This window comes from Cuculus canorus, chromosome 5 (assembly GCF_017976375.1).
Source record: "Cuculus canorus isolate bCucCan1 chromosome 5, bCucCan1.pri, whole genome shotgun sequence".
NCBI classification, from domain to species: Eukaryota; Metazoa; Chordata; class Aves; order Cuculiformes; family Cuculidae; genus Cuculus; species Cuculus canorus.
The window spans coordinates 45899138-45919014 of NC_071405.1; the positions used below are offsets into that span (position 1 = coordinate 45899138).

General features: G+C 42.6%; 1 protein-coding gene across 4 annotated transcripts in view; it reads right to left on the reverse strand.

The window, feature by feature from the left end:
* Positions 1–19877, reverse strand: part of PAMR1 (peptidase domain containing associated with muscle regeneration 1) — a 53864-nt gene that overhangs the window by 20768 nt on the left and 13219 nt on the right. For all 4 annotated transcript variants that reach the window (XM_054068300.1, XM_054068298.1, XM_054068299.1 and 1 more), the window contains 3 exons: positions 15114–15228; positions 11842–12059; positions 8286–8393 (listed from right to left, as the gene is read on the reverse strand). In XM_054068300.1, the coding sequence (XP_053924275.1) occupies positions 8286–8393; positions 11842–12059; positions 15114–15228 (441 nt within the window). The remainder of the gene's footprint in view (positions 1–8285; positions 8394–11841; positions 12060–15113; positions 15229–19877) is intronic.

Consider the following 19877-nt stretch of genomic DNA (forward strand, 5'->3'; position numbering starts at 1 on the left):
TTATCACAGGCACTTTAGCCAGCTAGGGTAATATACTAACAAAGGTGCCCATGTCATAGTAATTTCAGCAGCTGAAAGAGAAAATAGATGCCTAAATATCACTTAGGAACCAGTCTTCTGTATCAAATACAAGTCCTGGAGGATTAAGAAGGGTTATTGCCCCAAAATGCCCCTCCCCATATTGCAGTAGCTTCCATTCAGGTTGCTACAAAGGGAGGATTTTGGATAAACTATCTCTGCCCTTACTCACTTGTGTTTCAAAAGGGAGAAAACCTCCCACCCTCGTTTGTGCCTCCTGTGAAGCCTCAGGACATGTCCTCCAAGCTCCATGCCCAGCTCAAGCCACAGCTCATGCAGAAATGCTGGGACAGGTAATTCACCACAAAGATTTTTTTGGCCTTAATTAATCCCCCATGAAAGAGTCCTGGAAGTTCAAATCTCCCCTTCTCGTTGCATTTTGCCAGTCCTCACATTAATCCTGGAAATGTCAAAGGAAATAATAACAAGAGCAGCTGATCAGCAAACTCCAGGTACCAGAGATAGTAGATTTCCAGTCCTGCTTTCTGGGCCTATTTGCTTTTTTAGTGGTTCCACAGCTAGGAATAATTATACAAAACTATGATGTAATCCCTACTGAAATCCAAATCTTTTCATTCCCTTCCAGCCAATTGGAACTCATCCCTAATGTTTGCCAGCTCCTGGCTTCTACGGATGAGACGGTATCCATGTGAAAATATGCTTGGATCATCCACTGTAATTTATTCATCCGGAAGAAATTTGGAGGTTGTTGCTTACAATTAGACACTTAATCTTTATCAGCATTGTTTTCAGTTCTCAGAAAGCTGTGTATCTGGATATGACCTTTCCGGTACTTGGATGGCCTATTTAATTATACAACTTGACCTGTCTGTGCATGGGATATTGGAGTGAGTGAAATCCTAATGATCCTCAGGATTCATTTTCTCCATTAGTGGCAAGAACTAATATTTAAATAAGTTCCTCAATGTGTCCCTTGAAAACCATAACAATATCATACTGCAAAGGAGAGCACACTCTGCTCAGTTGGAAGATTGCAAGGGAACAGAGAAGCTGATATGCACATTATTATACCAAAGGGGAGTAAATAATCTTTAAGTGTTTCATTTGGGGCATGTCAGTTCTCCAGCTAAACATAGACAAGCCCAGGCAATGCTGAATGAGAAAGACACTCTAAAGAAAGAAATACTGCTTTGAAACAATGTTTGAGAATGTGCATTACCTGTAACAGGAAAACATCAGTTAATTATGTAAATTCACTCTAGCATTTGACAAAATGGTTTATTCAGCCTTCAGCAGGGATCTAAGATGGATAGTTTTATAAAGATAGGAATATCTGGCATTGCCTATTTAAGAAAAAGAGATGGAAATTACCAAGTGTTGAGATGAGACTTTATGGGAAAAGAAAAAGAAGGGAACTAAAAGCAAGAGGGTACTAAGGAAGTAGCAGGGCAGTTTGGTTGGCTATGAAATGCAGTTCCTGATCACTTGAAGAAACCAAAGAGGAGTATGGGAGCCATGAGGAACAGCTACGGGGACATTGCCTGGTCGTTTGTGTTTCCTACTACTGGGGCCATTCTGCCTCAGCAGTGTCCTCTATCAACTGCTAACAGCGGTGCAAAACAGTGAGATCATGCCCAGGAGCACAACAAGGGGAAGTCTGTAAGATCCTCAAGCAGGAATGAAGCCTTTGAATCAACTTTGCGGGGAAAAGAACATAACTCTCAGCATTTAAGCATGCTGGCTATTCCAGCAAACTTTCAAAGCAGTTTTAAGGTTACTCCAAAGAACTTGCAGTCTGCATGCTTGCACTCCAGAAGCTACAAACAATGTATCAGCAGTCTTCAGAGAGGACAAGGAGTGGTTAGAGGCAGAGACCCCAGACCTGTACTGTACTCTAAGCCCTTTTCTCATGTCTTCTAGCTCCAAAGAAACCAAAACATACACGACCACCTCCTCAGCTAGGAGGCAGAGAACATCACTGTCAGCAACTTATAACTGTATACCAGCCACCTGTTGTCTGTGACCTTTGCAAACGTTGGGGGTGAGGCTAAGGTGTGCCAGTGATGCAGACCGGTTTTTTTGGCCTGAATGCAGTTATTCTGTGCTGAAGAGCTGATTTATGCCACACATTAGAGCATACTCATCATGAAGACTTACACTCCTTAATGATTCAGTGATGAAATGACATTAAAAAGTATCTTTGTCCTATCCAGTGTGGCAAGAATACCTGGAATATAGCTTCGTCGAACCTGCCTTCCTGCAACCCTGATTAATCCTTCCACATGGCAAATCATACCAGAGAGAATCCTGTGGATGGTTTTACCTCTAAGGCATGTTAGCAGACTGAGGAAAAAGCTCAGAATTGGTTTGGGTTTGGGCAAGTGGAGATTGTCTATGAATCCATTTAATGTGGTTTAAAATACACCTATTTTCCCATGGCAGGCCTATCCTTAGATGTATTGTGTTAATGAGATAATTTCTGATTTATTTAAATGATAGCAATGCCTCAGGCTATGCCCTGGGCAGAATACCACGTTCTTTTACCAGAAATGTTTCAAACTGGCTAGTTAATAAATACTGAAAAACTAACAAGGGGACAAGAGGACTTGTCAATAAAGCAGATGTCCTGCCTCTTTCAGCCTTGCTGTCATCTACACTTAGTCACTGGAATTTCATAACACTATAAAAATATTAGGACATCAAACGCTACTAAATGGTATGAGCAACTTCCTCCTAAAGACTAGCCCAATCCAACAGTTGTATTGGCAGAGCTGATGGAAAGAGCAGTCCTAGGGACCAGTCTTCTGCAGGCTGACTCACAAGCAGCAGTTGGTTAGTAATTGCTTGATATATTTGTAGCAAATGCCAACCTCAGCCATTAACATCAGTCTTTTCTTAGGTGTTTCTGTCCTCCTATGGGACATCTTGACTGTTTGTGTAACAGGAGCTGAACAGCTTTAGTTTATCGCTCAGTGAATTAATAAAACAAAACTGATGTTAGGTTATCTTAAAGCACTAAACATAATGTTTGGTGGCTTTGCAGTTACTGTATGAACAGTTCCAGCATCTTTCCAACCATGGGAGTAACCTCCAGGAAACATACTGAGGTGAAAACTGGGAGCAGAAATCTTTACCTCCATCTCAAGCCAAGCCCTTCAAATTCATGCACTAGGCACTAAACAATAGAGATCTTGCCTCATAAATACATTATTCTCCTGGAAAGCAGTATACAGTGGGGCAGTACAGGGCAACAAGGATAACATTGTAGCAAAGTGTAGCCAGCATCACAATATTCTTTTGATAAGCTCAGGAGAAAAAGAGGGCATTATCCCACCAGAACTGAACTCTGAAGGTCACTTATCAAAAACCTCTCTGAGGACTACAATACTATTATCTTACCTGGCTTTGCAGAGACATTTGGTTCAATAAAGTTCCCTGAATGACTGTACTGGCTGTCTTCACTGCAGGATTATCTTATCCTGTCTGAATTAACCGTCCTTCTGAACAGTTTTGCCCATGAAAAGCAGTTTGACCAAGTAATAGTGCTCAGGACACAAACAGCAATACTACATTGCCTCTCAGAGTGAGTCCCAGGAAAGTACTGGAGAGCAAGCCACCTCTGAAAGTATCCTGCCTGTGTTCACACTAGAAGGTTGCTGTGACAGGCTAAAGGGTGGTGCTGGCTTCAGCTTTAGCCTGTAATCCCTAATGACTAGGCAAAACCTGAGAACTGCCACATTCCAGTTAAAGGTCTTTGCTAGTGTGTGAGTCTGAAGGCAAGTGAACCCTTGGACTGTGATAGTGAAAAAAGGCCACTAGCCTCTATACCTCAACAGCTCCAGGTATGTATGTGTTTTGGCCACAGAGGATCTGGGTTCTTATTTCTCACCATACACACATAAGCCCATAGGGAGGAATGTGATGGAGAAAGCATGGCATTAATCTCAGTTCTTTGATACAGCCACCAAAAAAGCCACCCTGAAACAAGTGGGGAAGAACTCTATCCCTTTAGAAAAGCTTTAAGAATCTATTTCCCACTTGATAAAATAAGCAAAATCCAGCAAACAAACAAAAAACCCCACCCAAACCACAATGGCAAGGCTAGAGTAGGGAAACTAGGAGTCATATTTCCTTTTGGAACATTTTCCCTAACTGGAACAGGACTGATTTCCAGGCTACAGTGTGTAGGAAGGACTCAGGGGTATTTAGTTATACCTGAAGTTCTCTACTGTAATCATGCAGCACAGGCATGGTCTAACATACATGGGCTGCAAATGACAGTGATTATAGATTATAGACAGTGATTAAGGCACTCCTTGAAATCTATTACTGAGAATCTTTCTAACAACGTTTAACAAAACCTCCAAGAGTTAGAACCTCCTTAGAAGACTATGCATTCCATGTCCATGGTTTAATTAAACCAGGTTTAATGTCCAGAAACTTTTCTTCAGTCATCCTAGACTCTGCTGGGATTAAAATTCTGCATAGCTTATGCCAAGTACTGACAGCTGGGCTCATTGTACCATAGCAGAAAAAGGCAAGGGGTGGGACAGTGTTAGTGCTTTCTCCCAATCTTAAATATCACTCCATTAAGGGTGAGGGCATCCCTAAGAACCAGCCCAAGTCACAGTTGTATGGAACCAAGAAGGATGGAAGCGGATTATATCAGCAGTTGGGAAGGGCCTGGAAGCTACGTTTAGAGGCCTCGTGCAATATAGTAAGGTCAGCCCTAGCAACATCAAAAGCGACAGAAAGGAGTTTAAACAGCTTAGTCGGTTGGATTAGACAATTCATTAGGATGCAGAACAAACTTCTCCTTCCTGGCAAACGGAAGCAAGAAACAGAATAAAAATGGAAATCGGATCTGAGCCCTGAATTCCCTATTCAGCACGAGTTCCTCTTATTCGTGGAAGAACTCTAGTTAGCCTGGCTTTGTTCAAAATAAAGGTAACAGGAAATTTCAGGGCAGGACAAGGTCAAGGTCTCTTGCTTTGGGGCCAGCGAGCCCTGGGAGGACTCTTGAATCAGAACAACCCATCCTAGGAGGAGGACAAGCAGAGGGGGAAAGCATTTACCATGGGGTAGCAGCAACAGTACTGTCTCTCTACAGCTGCGTCTTAAGCAGGCAAACTCAATACAGACTTTAGTAAAAGACCTTTATGAGTTCAATCAATTTGAAATTAAGAAGTTGTGGCACAGTGTAAAGAGTCATTGACAATCTGATACTTGAGTGGATGCTTTTTAGCATGCAGAGCACCAGGACTAGGCCACTAGTCAGCTTGTTATTTTTTCCCCAATTTGCAACTGTTGAGGAAGTTGCTGCTTCTCCCTATTTTGCTGAAATATTTCTTGACCTGAAACAGGACTGATTGAAATACTAACAGTTATTACGAAGATACATGTCAGCATTTCAATTAATGCTTTGCTTTTGAAGCGTTTAAATCATGGTATTAGTCCCCAAAATTGTAAACAAAAAGACAGTTTGCTGGCTGCTACAGTAGAAGAGAAAGGAGACTGCTAGTTATAAACAACTTGTGCCTTTAATTACTTTATTAATTTTGCAAATTGCAACTGACAGATTACTCCAGGAAAGCAGCTTTACCAATGCTGATCATCCTATTAAATAGATGGAACTTAGTTTAACAGAAGAAACAATACATTCGTTGTGGTTTATCTCATTAAGGTGATACCAATAATTCCAATACTGATTCCCAGATCTTTAAAACTAAACTCAGTAATAGACAAAAAGACAGCTGCAATGGAATGCCGAGGGACTTAGATTTTTTGTTTCGTCATGAAATGTCGATTGCTGAATTTGTTTAATTTGGCTTGAATTTATTCTTCAATGAGATAATCCCAGTCTCTCTTCCTTTTAAGTATGTCCCTTGGATTTCTTTACAACTGTTGTATCTCTCTGTGTACCTTCTGTTGCACCACATCAAATCTTCTACACATTCATAACATCAAGGGGCTGTAATTTTCTTCTCTCTTATACCTATTTTTCATCAACATAAATCCATTGGCCATAATATCCAAAGTCATATTCAGTATTCCCAAAGTGACCATTTTATGATTGTTGTCTGCAGAAATAAATTTATTTCCTTTGACTCCACCTCAGAAGACACCACTGTTGCTGCAAGACCTAACAGAAAGACTCTGAACATGACACAATCTCCCTTTAGCACTAAACTGCAATGCTGTTCATGAAACTACATGACTAATTTTTAAAGAAATATAGCCACAGATATTTTTTACAGTTCTTCCTCTTGCTCTTACAAAACCAAATCAAACTGTAATTTTCTGCCGTTTTCCCCCCAATACACTGGAAAATACTTAGGATACATTTTGGCAAAATAGAAGACAATATCTTAAGAAAAAAAATTTCTTTGAAGCCAGAGAGAACAGAGACTTGCCATGATGATTTGTCCACTGTGAGGCCCGTTATTCACAGAAGAGAAAAAAAAGATAAACATTTATCTATGTCATGCATGGCAGCATTGTGAGTGGTGGAAAAAATACTTCCTAGCATAAGCAAAAGGCAAGCATACTGCCACAAACATCATAAAATAACAGCATTTTATGCACCTAAACTGTTCTTTCTCAAATTAAACTACAGGAGTCCTGTCAAAAATCTTACTGTATATATGTTTAAGTGTCTCCTCCCTTTTATTCTGTTACTACCTATACCTTTCATTGCTTCCAATAAGATGGAAATATGATCCTATTGTTTTTTGACTACCTCAGTTGATTGCTCTGTTGCATGGGTGAAATTTCTACACTGGAACTACAAAAGAGAACTAGCAAAAGAATAGTGAGCTTCATCTGTTGCCTTAACTGTAGTGTAGAGCCTGTCAAAACTACGGTTGAGGTTTGCTGGAAATTTGATTAATTTGAAATTAAGTCTGGTTCTGAACCAGACAGGAATATTTTCCTTTTTTTAACTCTCTCCTAAAGGCAGGATTGGAACTAATCTCACTGAGCAGTTGCAAAGAGCTCAGGAGCTTCCAGTCCCTAAATGACTGCTAAATAACTACTCACAGGAAAGAGACTATCAGCAGAAGAGCCAGCCACATTAGCCTTGAGGTAAGAAAACCTCAATTTTCAGGACGCCTTCCCTACAGAAAACATATCAGGAATACATGCAATCTGACAGAATATGGCATGTGTTCAGAACTAAAGCTTTTTCAGGCTTATAGAAAATTTAAAACTACCTCTCCTCTGGTCTCCTGGGAGAAAAGTCAAGTCTTATGATCTACTTCTGTATCTGTAGAAATCAAAAGATTTTTACCTCAAAATGATCCATGCAAGGAGGTAGCATGTCACTATGATTTAACTCACTTGATGAAGTAAAAGCAATTCCAGGACAGAAATCCACCCCTTACAATGGCACATGTGGGGAAAAGATTTTGAAGTAGTGAGGCTTGCTGTACATTGGCTGCTCCGACATAAAATTGAAAACTCTGCAAGTAAACAAGTCATTGTGTGCCTTATGGCCAGAGTAATCCCACAGCAAGGCACAGTAAGCCATGCTTTCTGTCTTGGGGCAAATATAGTCCCAAATGGATTCCACTGATATTACTGAAATCCTCTAGGGTCAGATGGAGCTCTAGAACAGTGACTTTAAATATTGTACAATGTTCTTTTCAGCTAGTAGAGATTATATAGGATATATATTCCTTTTTCAAGTCCTGTTGGATTAAGACATTTGCTCAAATATGAAGAACATAAATAGAACACATAATTTATTTCAACTCATTTGAACACTGTTATTTTACAATTTACTTGGCAGGACAAAAGCAGGTGTACAACTATAGGTACAGTGAGGACCACCAACATAGATAGGGACAGAATCTGTGTTTTTTCATTTGTTGTGATCTCAAGTCTTTGTCATTCATGGTGCCAGAACTCTACCTTTCAGGTGGCTGTAAGGGAAGACAAACTTCCTAGAACTGACTCTGGCTAGAGCATCAAGCACAGGGCTCAGCTAGTCCAGTACAAGATTTCTTGTGTGCCATTTCCCCGCTCCAATTCTCTTTTATCTTTTTACACATAGATAAAGAGCTCCAGAACTATTCAGTGGAAATCTTCATAAATGGCAAGCAACTTAAAAAATGCCATAAAAAGTTCAGCACATTCTCTGGTACTGTGACTGACCTAACCTAACTATTAATAACACTCCTAACAATTAATAGCTTGCATCAGTGACAACCCTGGAGGCTGATCATATACACAGTGTCTGTACTCACAGTTTTCACAGCGATTCCCTGTATAGCCAGCCAGACACGCACATTTATAGGTACCGCTTTTCTCTAGAGTGCATGTTCCATCATGAAAACATGGAGATGAAGAACAAGCTATAAAAGAAAAGCAAGAATGTTCATGGTCTCTCATTTCATGGAGGTCCTATCTATTTTTTTTTTCCTCATCATGGTTGAGTTTTGGGGTAAGTTACATTTTCTGGTTAAAAGTTAGGAAGACATAGTAAAGGGTCTAATGCAAAAAAAGACCTCTGCCCTTCCTTTTTACTTCCTGGAGAGGGGATCTTACAGGGATGGGCAGTTCTTTTCTCAGCATTCATCACTTACACTTACAATTTTGCTTTAACTGTCAAGTGGTGAGAAAGGTTTGTGGAAGTAAAATAATTTACAGCAAGATCCAACACTGTTTGAAGCTTAGCTTAAATTAAAGGAGTTTAATATCAACCTACATTTCTCCTGCCATTCATCCCAGAGTTTGGGGATAAGTTCTGAGATCCATGTTTCTGATGGTTTTTTGGGTCTTGGATCTTGCCATCCCAGACTTTGCTTTAGCCCTGAGGAGCAATTCTTTGGTGTTGGGTTCAGAAAACTCTGAATAGTCATTATAACCCTAAGTCTGCCGGGGAAGCTCTTGCACACCACAAATCTAGCATTGACACACATCAAACTGTATAATTTGCACAAATTAATACCAGAATGTGTGTGCCATGTAGTAGCAGCAAATTTCACTTTTTCTCAAGATTTACATCCAGTTTATGATTCAACCCATCACCTGAGGCATGCAGGATGTGATGCCCTGCTTCCAGTCCATCTTAACAAAACAACACTCTGAAGAAAAGTTCACATCTGGATCCATACTAGAAGTTGAGTTCAGTTTCAACTCACATTGACTACAAAATATATTCCTTGCCATCTTAAAGAATTACCCAAGTATGCTTGATAGCACTTATAAACTTTGAACTCATAATCGCTAGAAAGAAATTGCTAATTAATTTACAGATCATCTATGTCCTTCCATGCTAAATACACTGATTACTTCAGTTATAACAGAAATATGAGTCATTGTACCAGCCGTTGAGTGTTGCAACCATGAGCAACCAGTCCTGGGGGACATATAGTAAGGTTGTGTACAATTATGTTTAAAACACTCTCTCTGCTGCAATCCAGAATGACATACATCAGAATCAGCAGTTTTCCTGCAAAGACTTCACTTGATGCATAATCTTTGAGTTTCTTTTATCCAGATGGCAAGAGAGAAGAAATATATAGATGCCACAAATGGACCTCTCTAGAGGCTTCATGTGGTGATGTAACAAATTCATAAATAGCTGGGCAATGAATATCTTTCAAATCTCATTGAAGACTAAGGTCTGACTAAGGATTGTAATTAATTCATTAAAAGGAATATATATATGTGTCAATTGTACTGTATGCAACTAACATAAAGTATCGCTGAGAAAGGGAAGTAAAAGCAGATAAGCCAGTACAGACTGATATTTTGTAGTCACTGGTTAGAAGCCAGTGAACTTTCAGCTTTGTCCTTGCCCCAGCTTTCTCTCGTGATTCTGTAAAAATAAGCATGTCAAGTGAATAAAGTTAAGTGCTAGATACTGTTCTTGAAAATGCTTGATATTCAAGCACTAAATATTTCACTTTTCAAAGTAGTCTTGATTTCCTGGCAGACAACATGGGACTGAACTACAAAAGGGTAAAGCCCCTATGTTGTGTCAAAGATCACTAGCTTGGGCGTAAAGAAAGTAAAGTGTTAATAAAATTCAATAACAGAGTTTCATCTAATAGATCCAGCGTATGTCTCATGCCTAAGAGACTCTGATGCCTCTCCATCTGGCCCCCATCCTTCTCACCTGAAGTCTGATGAGTGAATTCTAGTCACTCATGTCCATTACTAGTTCCCCTTTGACACTTGGCATGGGATGAGACCTAACACCTTCTTCCAAACCAGGCAGTGCAGCAGGTTGCATGGGTTTGTCCTTTAGTAATGACACATACAGTGACCTTTCCTAAAGCGAGTATAGGCTTTGCAGCCTACTTTGCATCAATCAAAACCTTTCTGGCAGCTGAATTAGTGACCTCTATACATTCAATGCCACTGCTTCAGCAAGCATTAACTTACAAGCCAGCACAGAGCTCAGAGGAAGGGAAGACCAGGAGGAATCCAGTTCTGACAGCACACACTTCTTCGGTCCTCTCCATTATATCACTAAGGTGCTAGAGACATCAGACAACCTCCATGGCCTGGTCCACATCCTGTAAGCAGAAGTGCTACAGCACAAAGAATTGCTCTAGTACACCCTGTGCCGTCTGTTCCAGGGACCTGAGCTTTTCCACAGACCTGTCTACAGACAGAAATTTCAGGGGAAAAGCTTCAGTTTAAAATGTGCTGCCAGAGCTTTCGATCCTGTGCTGCCCCTGCTTTCAACTCTACGCTGCCCCATGCACGCTGAATTCTTCTCCTATCCCCTCCTCCATCTGAAAACAGGGCAGGCTAAGAAATGCCATAGGCATTGCCTCTTGCAATATGAGAATTTCAAATCGCTAGTTACTCCCCGATCATTGATTCACTATAGGTTTGTGTATTTGTATATGGATTATATAAACTAACTAAACTTCCTGAGCCACATATATCCTGGATGACCTCATGAAACGTTGGTCACCAGGTTATATGGGAGGCAAGTTACAGTGAGTCATAGGGCCTGCAGGTTTCATCTATGTCAAAACAGCCCATGCTGACTAGTCATCTGTGCCAGGAGTACTGTGAATAGATTTCACCAAAATTCCCTACATAGCTAAATGAGGAAGATTCCAGAAGACGGTAGAGGCTGTTTCAAATGCAATGGCAAAATCAGGAGCCAGCCACACTTTCAATGTTATTGTGCAGCTAGAAAGAAACCATGTAAAGCAGGGGTCTCAAGCACTGAGTACTGAGAAAAATACAGGAATTCTGGAGCCCTGCTTCTGTCATTCATAACACTGAGTTCATCACAGAATGGAAAATACCTCCTTTTTTTCTTAAAGAAAATGATTTGCCCCTTGTACACTCACCTTTTTTTTTTTTTAATACCCTAATGAGATGACGCATGAGCCAACACAAGAATCACGTCAGGGCATTTTCACTGAGCTAATTATAAGGCTTTGCATCAGGCTTTTGCTGATTGAGACAGTGGATCTGCCCCTGCACAGAGCATCGAGCAATTCTGCAATTGCAGATACACAAGCCCCTTCCTCTACCTCCTCCTGTGCTCTTAGTTCTTAAATTCATGCAGGAAAGTCTCACAAAACAGCAACTTTTCTGTGCTGGCTAATGTGTTTGTTCTTCATACAGGTAGAATAGTTAAATCTTTATTAGAAGAACCTAACATTTACATGCCATCCAACAAATTTTGAATCTTCTGTGTACTGACTTTGTCTAAGTTGCTGTTGGCAACACAGCAAGAAAGTTTTTAATGAAGCAAAACAGGGAGAGAGATTAGTGAAACTGAATTAATGAGAAGGAGTGGTATGTTCCACTTTTGGATTATATTACCTGTAATTTCTTCAAAGACGGCATGAAATCCATCAAAGTTCTTTGATCCGTCAGACTGGAAGAGCACATGGAGTGAAGACCCAGTGCTTTGGATGGGAGGCAGCCTCTCATTTCCACAGAACTTCTTAATTATTTGGCTGTCCAAATTGTCCCCATCACGGACTTCCACATAGTCATACTGGCACATGTAGTCAAACTCCAGGCTCAGCATGGAAAATCTTGGGGAAGAAAGACACATATAGTCAGATTGCATACTCCAACTTGTGCACCCTATTTCTGATTTATTTGGATATTTAGTTATGTTAGTGCCTCCCCTCTCAATGAATCAACAAGTCCCTAAACACATGAAGTCTGCCTTACTCCATCTGAGTTTTTGCATCCTTGGAATCCAGCTCAACTCTCGCTCCATGAGAACATTCAAGTGGCAGAACAGTGAAGTCTAAATTGAAGTTACACAGTCTGTTCACATGCATCAGGTCCCTGACAACATTACAATGTTAGAACTTTTATCTAGTGTCTGATGCTGTAAGAGTGCATTTTTCTATCATGGCTCTTTGCTAAAAGTCATGCTGAGCCCAGCCTTGATAAAGCAGATAAGAATGAGAAGATCTGAGATCCTGAGACATCAGGTCTGCTTTGTATTTTATTGAACTCAGCTTAGAAGCAGATACACTGTACTGATAACAAGAGATACCACGATTAAGACTCAGAATTGGCAGGTCAGGAAACCTGCCAAAGCTTTTCAAAACCTCTTGGGTATGGCCCAGTTGGCAGGACCCTTTATACACAAGGTCTATTACTGTTCAAATCACAGATACAAGCAATTTAATGAACCTCAGTTCCCTCATCTATGAAATTCTAACTGGATCATAATTCTCTTGAGTATTATGAAACTTAGCATGCTAATTTAGTGCTACAGGTCATTAGATACAAAACGGAATACAAAGTAGTGTCTTGATTTCATCAGTGCATGCAGCATGAATAGATTCACCAATCCCTCTGAGGAAAACTTCCAATCAAAGGAAAATATTTAAAATTACATCTCTGTTGAGGCATTAAAGAAAATGATTGAAAGTTGTTAGCTACTTCTACTGGCATGGCACCCCCGACACAGCTTAGGCTGAGGGAGCCTATACATCACAACCCCCCCCCCCAAAAAAAAACAAGGCTGGAAAAGAGAGAAAACAAACTATAACAACAATCTGAGCACCATTTATCAAAATAGCTCCGCTTAGCCAACCCCCATAGGACTGTGTGGCACAGCTTGATGCTTGCTCCAGGGAGTTTTACTCTTCCTGTCCTATGCAAGCAGAGACAAACCACTTTGTTCCCCTTCTGTATCACACTGTCCCCATTCCTACCTTCAAAAGCCATCAGAGTGGCAGCGAATGGGATTTGTGCACAGAGAGAATGAAGAAAGGACTTCTTTTTTGTTAGCATTTGCACTGATTCAGCACAATGTCGGCTGTGCATTACAGCTCTAAGCAGAGTTAGCAGCCACAGAAGGGATCAGCACGTTTATATGTAAATGCATGAAAGCAACAATTCAGCATGGATGGCAGACCCAGGAGGAAGACTCTGGTGGCCTATGTAGTTGTACCTGTTCTTCTGCATAGGATTGGCCTAAAGGGAAAGCTTTAGGCTAAATGTACCATTTTTCCACAATATCTCACTGCCAGTGGCCAACACCTCAGTGGCCAGCTTTGAGACTGTCCACCTCGAAAAACCTCCAGGGTTATCTTAAATGATGTAGATACAAGTTCTCCCTTATTGTGTTTGCCCTTGAGGCTTCCTCCTACACCTCCTGACTTGGAGGGTGGCAGGATTAAGTGTGGACATTCAGAACAGTTCCTGATCTTTCCCTAGAAGTGCCAAACATCAAGCTCGGCTTAGGTTGGGCACCGGCCTTTAGGCTTCTCCAATGCTACCTAGCTGAGACAAATGTAGTTGCTGACAACACAAGGCAGGTAGCTCAGGCTTCACTCTTGGAGACTTTCACAGCTGGAATGTAATGTTATGTCACAACAAGGAGACACCTAGTATTGTGTTTATCTGACTGTAGGAAGGATGGCAACGAGGAGAAAGAGAAAGGCACTCCCTGCAGGATGCCCCTCATGTTAAAGTTTTGCATCTTCTGGTAACAACAAAGGTAAACAGAGTGAACTATACAGATCTCATGTGACACTAACATCTTCCTAGCATGCATGGGAGTGGCCCTCAGGGTCTAGAATTGAGGTCTGAATTCCCCAAAGAGTTAGTATATGCTAATCAAGAGGCTCCAATGCTATGCAGGCAATAATTGCAGCTGCTACACAATAGGTTTGCATTTGCAAGTTTGAAAAACAGGACATTAGAGTGGGAATGCCACAAGCTCTTCTTTTCTATTTGATTAATTTCTCTTCCTCATATGAACTATTAAGTCTCTCTTTAAACACACAGGAGGAAATCTGTTTGTTTATCTAGCACAGTTCCTTTTCCTTGGCTCAAAAGGTGATGAAATATTTTTGTGAAGGCTTTAGCTACTGTTTTTATGAAATTAAGTGTGAGATTTAAATACAATCTCCTGCCAAGCTTCCTCCTACATGCGTGAACTCCCTGCTACACACATGTGAAAACAGTATTAATTACTGTTTTCCCAACTAGGGGCTCTCTTGCACCAGGCAGGATACCCAATCAAGAACTGTGAGCTTGAGCCATTGGGGGTGCGTTAACAGGTCTAAGCATACACAGTTCAGAAGAGCAACGACTTGCAGGAGAGCCAATCACATCCTCCAGACATAGGAATATTAAGAGGAATAACTGAGGTTGATAGAGGACAGGGCTGGTAAAATGAGTGAAAATGTAGGCTAAATGCAAGGCAGGTCTCATGGTCAAGCCTCTCACATGAGACATCACATCAAAATGTTCTGCAGCTTTTTTTTCAAAGAATGTCTTAGTTCAACCTGGTACACTCTTCAGAAAATATTGAGTGCTTTGGTGTCAAAGTCTTGAAGAAAAAGTCTAGAGAGATATATTATGCCCAGTATCTGAGAAACTCTCCTTAGCATCCAGCTGTCCTAAATGGGAACTGAAGGCACAGTATTGATAATTTGTGCAGTGGCTGCCCATCACAAGCTAGATCAGGGGAAAGAGAAGAGGTAGTAAATGCAAAATGGTGGGAGTACCTTCACTGCCTCAGGGCTCCCAGCTGTTGACCTCCATTGACTCTTGGTTAACCACATGCCCCATTTTTCACCTGAAAACAGTGCTGGCTAAAAGTCAGTGTGACCTACCTTAATTCAATGTTAAATCCAGGTCGAACATGAATAGTCCATTCGCACCGTGCATTCAGTGGGTAACCCTCCAGCAAAATCTGACCTCTAGAAGCCTGAAGAACCTGCCCACATCCTGGGGAGCAAAAAAAAAAGAAAAAAAGTCTGTGTGAGGGACATTCAAGAGGCATTTGAAGAAAATACATATAGAAACAACACAGAATGAGAGGACAGGGTGGCTTCAGAAGATACATACTCTCTTACAAGGCAATATATAAAATAATACGACAGCCATACAATGGCTATAAAGAGTTACGACTATATTAGAGTGTTGTCTAGGCTAAGAGCACTCCTAGAAAAGTTTCAGTTGATTGCTTCTCCCTGGTTTGCAATGCAGCCCTAAGAAACCATTTGTTACAGCTTTTGCCCCACTCTTGATTAGCCCACCTGTCCACCTGGCTGACACACCAGCTCAGAAAAGTTTTGATGGATCTCATGATGACCTGGGTAATCACTGGTGCTGAGGAAGTTGGTGGGAGTGTGCCAAAGGCACAATGAACGCTTAAATTAGGAAAGACTGTTGCCCCCTGCATCATAGTTTCAAGACCTTGACAAGGATACTCTTAGGGGAAAAAAAGTTGATGTATTGCTAGAGATATCTCTTTGTCCTCAGGATTCATCACATAATCCTTACACGTTAACGCCATCATCCCAATGGAGAAATAAAATCACCACAGCTCCTCCACCAATGACTCAATGTAACACATACTTAATATATGGCTTATGGTATTTTCCTCTGTGGACGAAGGAAAATTGTTCAGTGATTTCTGTAGAGCATCCTGTGATCTTCAAATGCAAGCACTAGCAATATACACATTTAAATCACTATGCACCAAACAGAGATAATTTCTCAGTTTCTACTTTCCTGACTACATCTTTACAAATGGAGTTTGTACACAGCTACATCCCCTGGTAAGCTTTCTGTGTTGTTTTGCTAGGGGATGAGGCTGTACCTGTAAGCCAGAAACTGAAATTGAGTCTAACAGCATCACCAACCCACGGGACTCTGATAGGCTGCATACCACAGATAATAAGTAAAAAGCCAAATGACCCAAGAGACTTCCACAGTAACTCTTCACTTCTTTTTATCTCTTTAGGCCAACGGAAAGCCCTGCTCCTTGCATCGTTTTTCCAAAGAACCCTAAACTTTTAATCAGTAACAGAAGATGACTATTTCTTACCGAAATGGTGAGGTTTAACACTTGCCTCAGGACCCTTCTTCCCTTTGGGAAAAGATGGTAACAGTGACCTGATTTGGTTAAGTACCAAGCATCTGTGGTTCCCATTGATCTCAGTGTCTGGAAATCTGTCCTGCCGCATATGGTCTATCGGGAAATGTGAAAACTCCTCTTTCTTCTTAAGAAAGAATTGCTCAAAAGAAATACCCTTTGTTCATTTATCCTTAGTTACCCTTAATTAAGCAGGGCCCAAGGAAACAGAAACTCTGCTCTGAAGAGTTCCTCAAAAGTGTTCCATCCTTCTCTGTGGCTCACTTAGTTCCCTCCATAAAAGGCAAGAATTAATGACTGTACCCAGCAACTACATTAGGATTCAGTGCGTACAGTAGGATCTGCTGTGGTGCAAATGATAATGCTCCTTCCCACAGCAAGAAACACGACCTTGTGCTGCTGCTGGCTCCTGCCTCAAAAACAACCTGAGACAAAGCTTCTAGAAATCTTCAGATGATTTGACAGGGGGGCTTGGACCACCTCAAATAAAGTTTCTCTTTTGTCCCAAAGGGCTTTTGAGTTTTCAACGCCTTTAACAAAGCAAAGCCAAAGAACTGGTCCAAAGAAATACTTGTGTGCAAAGCATACTAAATGCTCTTTTCTGTTTACAGTGGTACAGCCTGAACTCTGAACATTGATGCCAAGGAAGTAGATTTGGCCAGCAAAGCAGGTGGTCTAGAGGCCATTCAATGACTGCCTCCAAAAGAACGTTCTCAGATTTGCTACCATACTTCTCTGCATGAAGCACCTTTGCAAACATATCAGATCTGTGCCCTTGTATCTCCAGCCATTCTAGCAGAAGTTACGCTGACTCCCCAGACCAACAGTTCTATTGATCAAAAGGAGTCTTTTCTCTTCCCATTTTGAATCTGCAGGAGACCTGGAAAGCTCTCAAAAATAATTTACGTTCTAAACACAAATGCTGGCAAATTCTGCCTCATTTACAAAAAATAAGCCACTTTGGCAGAGTGTCAACAGTCTTGTTCCGTTCCTGTTCATAATAAAATAGCAGCTTTCGGGGCCACAATAAGATTTCCTCTAAGGCTTGTTACAAGCCGTAAAGCAAACAATTCAGGAGACCTCTGAGTTGTAGCCCATGGAGACCCATGGGTCAATGGAGGAAGAGGTCCTCAGGAGACCTCCAGCAAGAACTCATGATCTGCTGTAGTAGCGCTACAGCATTGATTTAGGGCTCCCTCAGAGGTCAAGAAGACTGAACAGAACAGAATGAGAGTAGAAGAGTTACTGATGTTCAGAAACAGGCTTATTTGTGAAGGCAGCTATCACTCGTCACAACTTGTGGCTTGTTGGTCATCAGTATTACGTGAAACACTAATGTCTGCGAAGTCCCTAAAACTACAAGTACTGCTTTGGGGACATCATGGGGACCACATTCAGACAGTAAGGCTGAGGACAACTGTTAGACAACACCATTTTCTCCCCCGCTTTGATGAAGTATGTGTTCTAAAGCAACACTGCAACTGGAGGTTGACAAAGGCTGTTGCAGTACAGGGTATGAAGGAAAGGGTCATTTTCCTTCTGGTTTCAGATTCTGACGTGCCTCTTAGGGCACAACAGCCCGATCCAATAAAAGAGTCCTGTTAGGAAATGTCCAGTACTCAACTAACTCTATTCAGTGTGGCTTTTCCCTAATGACATTCCTTCAGACTACCCTACACCATTTCTGCTTTCACCAAACGATCTAGTGTCCTTTGGCTGGTTTTCAGCCATGTCCATGCATCCAGCTATGCCAGAAGACAGTCTCAACTGGACAACCCCACAGGCCAGCTCATCTTACTTCTCCCTCGCTACGGCCCTCTAGACACATCAGCACTTTTGACGGCAGTTCCCAGAAATAGCTCCCAGAGGTTCACCCTGCCCGTGCAGTCTCAGGCAGCCCCAACGACCGCTGCCCCGTGCCTGGGGCAGCACTGCCAGCCCACGGAGCCGGACAGGGCACTCCAGCGCTGCCCTGCGGTTACGGCCTCGGGGTAACCAGAGCCTGCCCCACCGCTGCCCCCCAACCCCAGCGCGGTATTAAATAGGCATTAATCCTGCCCAAAGGCTAAATGGCAGCTAGGTGCTCCCCTGCACCCCCGGCGCTCACCCTGCGTTCCCCCATCAGGCTGACAGGAGGGCGCGGGCAGCGCACGCTCCTCCGGCGGCCCGGGCGCCTCCCCGCGGCGGCGCTGCCTGCGGCGGAGCCGGGGCGGAGCGGCGGGGGCCGACCCGCGGGAGGGAGGCTGAGCCGGTGGCTGCTTCTCAGGGCGGTCCCGTAGCGACGGGACAGAGCCAGGGACGCTTTCAACCGCCGAGGTGGTCGCCCGATCCCGGTAGAGACGCCCGGGCCGGCAGCGCCCCCGCGAGGCAGCAGAGGCTGGCAGAGCCGGGCCGGTCTTCCGGCTCGGTCTTCCGAACCGGGCCGTGCCCTGGGAAACCGACCTAGTGGGCAGGCGCGGGCAGGGCCCCCTGGGGCAAGGAAGAGCCCGCCTCGTCGGGCAGGAGATGGAATCTGCGGAAGAAGTGTTAGTTGGGGACGCCCTTAAGGGGCAGCTCTGCTGGGAGAAGGAGCCCTCCTTTCTGGCCACTGGGACAACAGTACTGCTCACACCTGCCGCCCTGGTATGGGGTGAAGCTTTGTGCGTGAGCGCATGGCCAGCTTGTTTAGGGCGGGCGCTGCTTGTGCTTCCTAGCAGAGAGCACGGGCATTTGCAATATAGGAAGAAGCTGACAGATCACGTCTCCTAATTATTGTGGTTGCGCTTCCTTGTGTTCCTGGATTTATTGGCACTCTGCCACTGCTGAGGCATCCAGGGAAGGCTGCAAAGTTCCAGATGTGGTCCTACATGCAGGTACCAAAGAGAAGCGTGTCCTCCTTCACTTTCTCAAATGTGTTGTGTTAGCATATCCGCTTCTCCAGCAGCTGGTGCATGCTGTCATTCAAAGGCTACTTGCTGGCCACCCTCTGGACCCAAAGCTACATAGCTGAACCTGCAAGCCAGCACCTGGCACAGCTGTAGGCTGCTTTCCAGACATGCAGGCTCTGCATGCTTGAGCCTGCTGTCAAGGCCGAAAGTGAGAACCATGAGAGCTAGAGCTGGAGTTGTGCTGGGATCACAACTGTCCAATGTGCTCTTATTTAATGAGTGGGAAAGACAATAGAGCTATCTTAGTATCCTACTTTGCCTCTGAAGTACTGCAGAATCACACAAGAGACCCAATCCTCAGTGTCACACTGCTTCTCTCAGAAGTGCAGTAGTAGGAAAAGCACTGTAAGACAAAGCTCTGCAAAATTTCAGTATTGCAAAAATATCCAAATGGACTACAGTGTGACAGTGTATTTGCTTTAAAACCTAAATAGGCAGAGCAGGCTGAAATACACTGTAGGCAAACAATCTACTCAGGCAGACGGAACTAATGATTCTTTCTTGGCTCTGCTCTTATAAAAAAGTGTCAGGGAAGCTGTAGCATCAATCCAAAGCAAACAAGACTTTAA